The sequence below is a fragment of the Coenobita brevimanus genome, chromosome 100 (genome assembly GCF_032717465.1).
Source record: "Coenobita brevimanus isolate Jiangsu-jjx chromosome 100, ASM3271746v2, whole genome shotgun sequence".
In the NCBI taxonomy this organism is placed as follows: domain Eukaryota; kingdom Metazoa; phylum Arthropoda; class Malacostraca; order Decapoda; family Coenobitidae; genus Coenobita; species Coenobita brevimanus.
Genome location: NC_137053.1, coordinates 59,026,773 through 59,035,596, shown reverse-complemented (window position 1 = coordinate 59,035,596; position 8,824 = coordinate 59,026,773). Strand labels below are relative to the sequence as shown.

Here is an 8,824-nt window from a genome sequence, read left to right as displayed (position 1 = left end):
AGTACAGTACAGTAGTCCCTCTCAAACCACAGGGTTTAGGCCTTTGGAAAATCCAGTGGTTGGAGAAGCTGTGGTTGAAGATCTCTTTCAATAGAAAAAATGGGGTTAAGAGAAGTGCATCCTCCTTAATGAGATATATCAAATGGTATGATGCAGTTCACTTTTTGTTTTAAAAACAGTACACAGACAAAGTAGACTCTTCAAGCATATGAGAGAGAGAGAGAGAGAGAGAGAGAGAGAGAGAGAGAGAGAGAGAGAGAATTTTATTTGAGTTCAGCATTTGGAAGAAAAGGAAGGCAGAAAAAGGGAGAAATTGACTAGGTGGGTTACTGCCAGTTGTACAGGGATCTGAAAGCTTAGTGTTATTGAAAAAGATAAACTTTATCACAAGCTGTTATAAAAATATTTCAAATAAATCAGCTGTAGGTTAACAGTGCACAATGTAGTACAGGTTGCAACTTTTTTATTTATCTTAGAGCTACGTTAAAATTATGTATGGGACAATACAAGTGGAAACACAATTTTGGGTCTGTTCCAATACCATAGCTTCATCACTGACACTTTTTTGTTACATACAATGACTGAGTGTTCTTGCGATAGTATGTTAAATATTGTTAGTGTAATGCAATAAAATGACAATAAGGAATCAAAACTAATAATATGAAACAGATAAATGTGGTGGGGTGTTGATGCCAACTGTCCCTGCACTGAAGTCGAGGTATTCACATCTACCTGATGCCAAAATTTTGAGTCACCTGCATGAAAATAGCAACTGGTAAGCAATTTTATGAACACTTTAATGAAATTATACATATTTTTGGATCATTCTACCAATTCCTTGAATGTTCTATACACTGAGACATTCTAGAAGCTTGTGAATTGGCAATGCAACACTGATGCTGCTTGGGGAGATGGTTTGTAACTGCCTTGCAGCTGCACCACATTTCGAATTTTCAACCACAGCAGTATCTAACCAATGGTTGATACTTGAAATATGTACCATGGCTAGAGAAAACATGATTTAGAGGGATTAATGTATATAACATTATCCTGCAGGTTTGCAATTTCAAAGTATTTTTTGTACGTTTGCAAACAAGGGTGAGTCAGACCGCACCCAGAATCTACTCGTTTAATTTTGGCAGAGTCCAGATTATGCAGGCATAGTCTGGAGTGATTAGCCAGTCCATATTAAATGAGTTGTTGGATAAAAAATGAGTCCCGATTAGGTGGCCTTTACAGTACCATCAACAGTCACAAAGTACGGGTAACAGATCAGGTCAAAACCACTATCCTCCCAGAGACTGGAGGACAGCTGCTGACAGATGGTCGTTCACTTGCTCGCACTTCTGTCATGACAGTCACTTGGAGCAAGCTAGTGTATTATATGATCATAATTAGCATAAGTATGACAATATGTTACGATTTTCGACATGTCGATGGTGGTGGTGGCAGAGTGAATTGCCAAGACAGAGGGCTGCCATTATACACATACAGTCCTCCCTATTTTCACTTTACAGCTTGAGATATCATACATAAGTATAATGCACAGATAATTGGGAAACAGTGACAAACGTACAACATGTGTGTAAGACAATAATGGCATGTGGTGGTCACCAATAAAATGAGCATTTTTTCTTCACCATTATCAGTAAAAATTTTGTATTAGATTATCACCATCACTGCAACCAGGTTCAGGGTTGAATAAGAAAATATCAGACGGCACTAAGCAACACCAGGATGCAGAAATATAAACACAAGTTTTGGTGTAGGTTTACAGCAAGGAGCAAGGGTGTTTGGCTGGTTGGAGTGAGAGGCAGTCAGTGGGCAGTGAATAAAGGAGTTTGGTAAACAGCACATATGTGAAAAACAGATGTCTGCAAAAGGTGGCCATTATGGATGAACTGCTGGTATTTGAGGAATGCCTCTGCCTGAAAAATACAGAGTTTTGCCTTTCCTGGCCATTGTTAAAAAATAATTAGGCAATGGTGACAGAGGGAGAGATTTGAAAAAGAAGAAAAAAAAACAAATACACTGGTGAGTAACAGACACCTGCATTTTGTGACATTACAGTGGAATGGTATATATTTTGTCACAAGGTTCAAAACACTGACATGGACTGTCAGACTACTTTCATCAGGGCAGAAAAATGGGAACTTACTGTGTTTATACGATGCACGACACAAAGTCAAATGTAGCATGCCATTATTTTTTTCCCACCTTCTTCATTTTTAAGTATACCTCCGCACTAAAGATTATATTTTATGGTATTAAGAACTGGGCAAACAATATACAGTAAAAGTTCAATTAACCGGAATGCATGGGTATTCTTCCATTCCGGGTATGGAATTTTCCAGATAACCGAATGTTACTCTTAGAAATTTTCTGGGAGGTCAAACAAATGAAATAGGACCAAACTTGGGACTTTATTTCATAAAATACATTATTCAGTATTAGATAGTTAGGTAAGATATGGTACAGGTACACTCCAAAATACAAAAAGACAGCAAAAGCAATTGTACAGAACTGAACACAAACCAGCAAATACTACCAAAAATTATTTAAAGAAAAATTTTGCATATGTTAGACCAAAATAATTTTGAAAACTTAGCTGCATACACTACTTTATCCTGTACTGCACAGAACTAATCAAGAATTATAGGGGGATCATCAGGATTATGAGATGAGGATTCAGATAGTGGAGAAGGAGAAGTGGAAGGAACAAGGTCAGGAGCTGAAGAAGTGGAAGGAACTGGGTCAGGACTGGTATCCAGAATATTTTCAAGCCCATACCGGATCGAATTTGCATTCTGGTTATACAGATGTGCCGATGCATTGGATGTCAGTTAATCGAACTTTTACTGCTAACAAAAGCAATGGCTTAATGTGTATTTAATTCTGTATTTGAATTATTGTATGCCGGAGTAAGAAACACGGAAATCCACTGTACCGTACCTTGCCTATGTTTACAAAATGCAGTCTTCAAAGATACTCTGTAAACATACATTAGTACAACTGATGAATATCTAAAAGAGCTAGACTTCACTAAACCTCTTACTACTCTACAGTGACTCTATGGTACACAAGGTCTTGGGAGTTGACGACAGGAGTCTGGGCTCATCAAGATCTCTCCAGTCTAACTCTTCAACTGCTGCTGCTGCTGCTCCTTCACTCTCCTCCTCCAAGCCTGCCTCCTCTGATGTCAAATCAACTTCCTCCACACCTCTGCCAGAATTTTGCTTTGTCTTGCTTTTATCTGATAACAGATTAATATGTAAGTTACTACATATTCCAGAAAATATGGAGTTTGGGGAAGCACACAACACACTAGTTTGTACTGCTTCATTTAAGAAGAGAGAATGTAAACTGGTAATATAAGACTGGGGATGTCTATCATCAGACTAACTAGTCTAAATGCTGACAAAAGTCCCAGCACCTCACTGTCACTGACTGTCTCTAAGTACAACTTCACTTCAACCAGTTCTGATAACTCACTGTATAAACTAAATTGTCAACATACTGTATTACCAAATATATCTGAGTAGGCTATTGCTCCCTCAATGCTTCTTCAGAACCCAGTGTATTTGACTCCATATCCACACAGTTGAGTAACCTTAACCTCACCTTTAGCACCAAAATTACCATTTTGGGCGATTTTAACATACATAATGTTGAATGTTATTGCATTCCGCCAGGACTGACAATGCTGGTCCAGAGTACGAGCTGTTTGCATAATTGTTTAATCTGACGCAGCTGGTAAAGCAACCAACCAGAATACCAGATAATCCTGACCATAATGTCCATCATTTGGATTTATTCCTGACAAATAATCCAAATCAATATAGGATAGAGGTACTGTCACCACTTGGATCCTCTGACCACAATCTCATCAAAGCCTCATTAGTTAGCCCCCCAAACCTCTCCGTTCTGAACTTGTCAGGGTGACCCGATGGCACTTTGACAGGGCAAACTGGGATGGATTTAGAAATTATCTTGCTGACATTCCATGGCAGTCTTTCTTCTCTAGTAATGCCAATTCTACCCAGTCCCACATTTGCGACTTAATACTAGCTGGTATGGATTTCTTCATACCAAGTCAACAGTTCAGTAAAAGATCGAACTCTCCAAAGTGGTTTGATAGCAACTGTGCCAGAGCAACAGCCCAAAAGTCATTAGCATATAACTCTTACTTAAAATAAAAAACATCTGAATCACTCTCTTAATTTAAAATTGATAGAAACCATGCAAAAGCTGTAATAAATCTCGCCAAATCAAACTTTCTTCAAAATCAAGCAACAAAACTACTTAACAACCACAGTGACAATAGAATATTCTGGTCAACTCTCAATTCTTTCAATAATAACTTTAACAAGTCTTCATCCATTCCCCCACTAAAATCTTCAGATGACAACATTAATAATGACCCACATAGGAAAGCAAGTATCTTTGCCAGTAATTCTACCATAGTGGAAGTCAGCCAGACCGTCCCAGTACTAGAACTTGACTATCCCGAAATTGTTCCACTTAAAACAGACATGATACGTAAAATCCATCCTAGACAATTTACCTACCAACAAAGCTCCAGGCCCAGATGGAATTCCTCCAATCATTCGAAAATGTGTTCTCCAGAACTTGCCTCTGTTCTGGCTAAATTTTTCAGACTATGCATACATACTTCTTTATTCTCAAATTCATGGAAAGAAGCCAATATCCACCCAATTATAAAGAAAGGAAGTTCCTCTGACCCATCTAATTACAGACCAATAGCTGTGACATCTTCTCTTGGTAAACTATTTGAAATTTTAATTAAGAAGCACATAGTGAAACATCTTGAATCTAAACTTAATTACTGATAGACAATATGGTTATTGGCGCAAAAGATCCACCACTGACACCCAATCTCCTGACTCATATCATCCATCAATCAATGGCCCTACATGGAGAAACTACTGCAGTAGCCCTTGATATTTCTAAAGCTTTCGACAGAGTGTGGCACCGTTCCCTGCTGTCCAAACTCCCATGCTATGGACTAATGTCTCTTGCTCCTCTACTTTCCTCATATCTCAGTGAGAGAAAAATAAAAGTAGATGATGTATATTCCAATTTCCACTCAGTTAACGTTGGCGTGCCACAGGGATCAGTTCTGGCAGCAACCCTGTTCCTGGTTCATATTAATTATCTCTTATCTGTTACCCACAATCCCATCCATTCATATGCACATGACTCAACACTTCATAGTTCATTCACACTCAGACACCCATTTACAAGGTCAAATATCTCTAACTCTCAACTCATTACAGCCATCACCATAAATCATGACTTATCTATGATCAGTGAATGAGGAGAAAACAACCTTGTTTCATTTAATGCTAGTAAAACCAAATACAGTATATACATTTTACTAATACTGTACAGATATTTCCAGATTCGTATATTACTTTCAATGCTACTAATATACCCATCTCCAAAAGTATTGAAATTTTCGGTGTCTCACTCAACAATGCCCTCAAGCTGGACCTCTCATGTCAGATCACTGGCTAAAACCGCCTCAAAGAAACTTGGATTATTCTACAAAGTCCGTAACTTCTTCACTGATAATATTTATGAGAGTCATGTGCACTCTCACCTTGAATATTGCTCACCCTTGTAAAATGGATGTGGAGAGTTTTTGTGTGTGTGTGTGTGTGTGTGTGTGTGTGTGTGTGTGATTCTGGGCAATAGCTCGAGGGCAGCAGCCTATCCCTAGACCCAGTTGTCCTCCTACACCTCCACATGTCACCACTTCGGCGCTAACACCCACCGTCCATACTGAATACATGCTAGGGCTGTCTCATACAGGACTGATGTATTGGCATTAGCAGGGGTATTTTTACGACATGTCGGCGGGTCATCTGGTAGATCAGGAAAGTCTGCTTTTTATGAAATTCAAATCCTTAAACTGTCCCCTACCCCAGCCAGGATTCAAGCCTGGGTCTGTCAGGACTGCGGGTCGCCTCTAACAACTAGATAAACTTCTGAACAAAGCTGCTGGAATTATTAATAACCCTGGTATTACAAATAAACTATCTCCCCTACAAGTAAGAAGTAATGTTACCTCCCTTGCATTATTTTAGATATTTTTATGGCAAATGTTCAGATGAAGTTGCGTCCATTATGCTACCTCTCCATGCCTTCCCTCGTGCTACATGGGCACCTGGTAGCGCTCATGACTGGAATGTCACTCACTCATATTGCAGAACTTCTGCCTGTCAGAATTCTTTCATTCCCCGATGTGCATCTCTCTGGAACTCGCTTCCCAAGAGAAGTTTCCCTCCAAACTTCAACCTACAGCTGTTCAAGTCCAACTGTTACTGATATTTTATGAATGGAGGACACCAGTGATCTGGTGTATGGATTATTTTTCTATTCATTTGTTTTTCCTTCCTCTGGTGTTATATATATATATAAAAAAAAAAAAAAAAAGTACCAGGTACAGCAATTATGAAACCAAGAAGTAGTGTATATTACAGTGGTTCCTCATAGTACGCACCTTTAAGGGTGACATACATCACTCGCACTAGCGTGCACACGTGCAATCATGTGTGTGTACATATGTGGAAAGGTTTTAATGCTCTAACCGGAAACTTAACTCAGGACTCCTAGACAGAGCCAGGCACTGACATCACTACACCATGGCCATGGTGCAGTGATATCAGTGCCTAGCTCCTACCTATGAGTCCCTGGTTCAATTCCTGGCTAGAGTATTAAAAAATGTTCATCCATCTATCTATAGAATTCTATCTCTATCTATCTAGCCTCGGAGTCCACAAATGCCCCCATCTGCCCCTCTCCCGGTGACGACTCAGTAAGATGCCTGGAACTACTGTCTGACTCACTTCTTCTTCATTTCTGCAACATTTGTGGCCTTTCCTCTAACTTTCTCTCTGTCGAACACCACCTTTCCTCCTCTAAACCTCACCTTTTCTTTCTGACAGAGACTCAGCTGTCTGAGGCAACTGACAGCAAACCCTTTTCTGTTTCCTCCTACTTTCTCTATACTGTATTCAATTCAAAGCCAAAGGTGGCTGTTGTGTATATGTACGCAACATCTTGTGTTCCTGAACTTGATTCTTCTGAATTCCCTACTCTCTGGCTTCGGCTTTCCTGTCATTCTCTGACTAAATATATCTGCGCTGTTTACTCATCTCCTAATTCTACTGACTATGAAAAATTCTTCGACTATCTTACTTCTATGATGGAACACATTCTATCCATTTCTCCTTTCTCTGAAATCTCCATTCTGGGAGATTTCAATATTCACCAATGCCTTTGGCTCTCCTCTCCTTTCACTGATCCACGTGGTGAACTTGCCTCCATCTTTTCTATCCGTAATGACCTAGAGCAGCTTGTACCACACCCTACCCATATCCCTGACCGCCTTGAAGAGAGCTCCAAAATACTTGACCTCTTCCTTACAACTAATCCTTCTGCTTAGGCTGTTAATCTTTCATTTCCGTTGGGCTCCTCCGATCACAACCCTATTACCTTAACCTGTCCTATTGCTCCAGTATAGACAAAGAAACATCGACTGTGGCACTTTGGAGCCAGAGATTGGGAGGCCCTCAGGCAGTACTACTTTGATTCTCCCTGGATTGATTATTGCTTCTATGGCCAGGAGCAATCTGAGTGTGCTTTGTGCATTACGGAGGTTATTCTCTCGAGCATGGAAGCATACATTCCTTTCTCTTATCCTTTGACTAATGCAAGAAAGCCTTGGTTTAATCACGCTTGTTCTAATACTGTCCACAACAAGGAGAGGGCCTATAAAAGGTATCAGAGCCAACCCACCCCTGAATCACATCTTGTTTATGTTTCTGCCCAGAATCGTGCTAAGTCTGTCCTTCGCTCTGCTAAAAATTTCATCTGTACTAAATGTTCTCAACTCTCCTACTTGAATTCTTCCCACTCCTTCTGGCACCTTGCCAAAAATCTTTCTAACAACTTTACCTCATCATCCTTCCCTCCTGTTTTCTACTCTGATGGCTCTAGATATTTCTTATACTGATAAAGCAGATCTCTTCGCTCAGACTTTCTCCTCCAATTCCACCTTAGACGATTCCGGTGCTGTTCCTCCATCACTTCCTCCCTCTGACTTCCTCATGGCTGACATTAAAATTTTTTCAGCTGATGTATTTTCTGCCATCACTGGCCTCAATACTAACAAGGCATATGAGCCTGATGGAGTCCCTCCTGTTGTCCTCAAGAACTGTGCTTCTGTGCTTAAACCCTGCCTAGGTAAACTCTTTCGCCTTTGTCTTTCAGCTTGTACCTTTCCCTCCTGCAGGAAGTTTGCTCTCATTCAGCCAGTCCCAAAGAAGGGTGACCATTCCCAACATTCTAACTATCGTCCAATTGCTTTAACATCCCGTGTCTTAAAAGTTTTTGAGTCTATTCTTAACAAAAAAATTTTAATGCACCTTTCCTATCACAACCTTCTTTCTGATAGTCAGTATGGATTACGTCAGGGACACTCCACTGGCAATCTTCTCACCTACCTTTCAGACACCTGGTCATCCTCCTTTCAGGACTCTGGCGAAAGCTTTGCCATTGCACTAGACATCTCAAAGGCTTTTGATCGAGTCTGGCATAAATCTTTAATTTCCAAACTGCCCTCTTACAGTTTCTATACTTCTATCTGTGCCTTCATCTATTGCTTCCTTTCTGGTCATTCCATAGCCGATGTTGCAGACGGCCATCATTCTTCTCCTAGATCTATCAACAGTGGTGTTCCTCGGGACTCTGTCCTATCACCAAGTCTCTTCCTTTTATTCATCAATGACCTTCTCAG

At 40.1% G+C, this 8,824-nt stretch overlaps 1 protein-coding gene across 1 annotated transcript in view; it reads right to left on the bottom strand.

Annotated features, from left to right (window-relative positions):
• Positions 1-2,460: 2,460 nt before the first annotated feature.
• Positions 2,461-8,824, bottom strand: part of LOC145414667 (uncharacterized) — a 118,163-nt gene continuing 111,799 nt past the window's right edge. Inside the window, exon 5 of the mRNA XM_080284186.1 lies at positions 2,461-3,253. Within this exon, the coding sequence (XP_080140312.1) occupies positions 3,060-3,253 (194 nt within the window). The 3' untranslated portion in view covers positions 2,461-3,059. The remainder of the gene's footprint in view (positions 3,254-8,824) is intronic.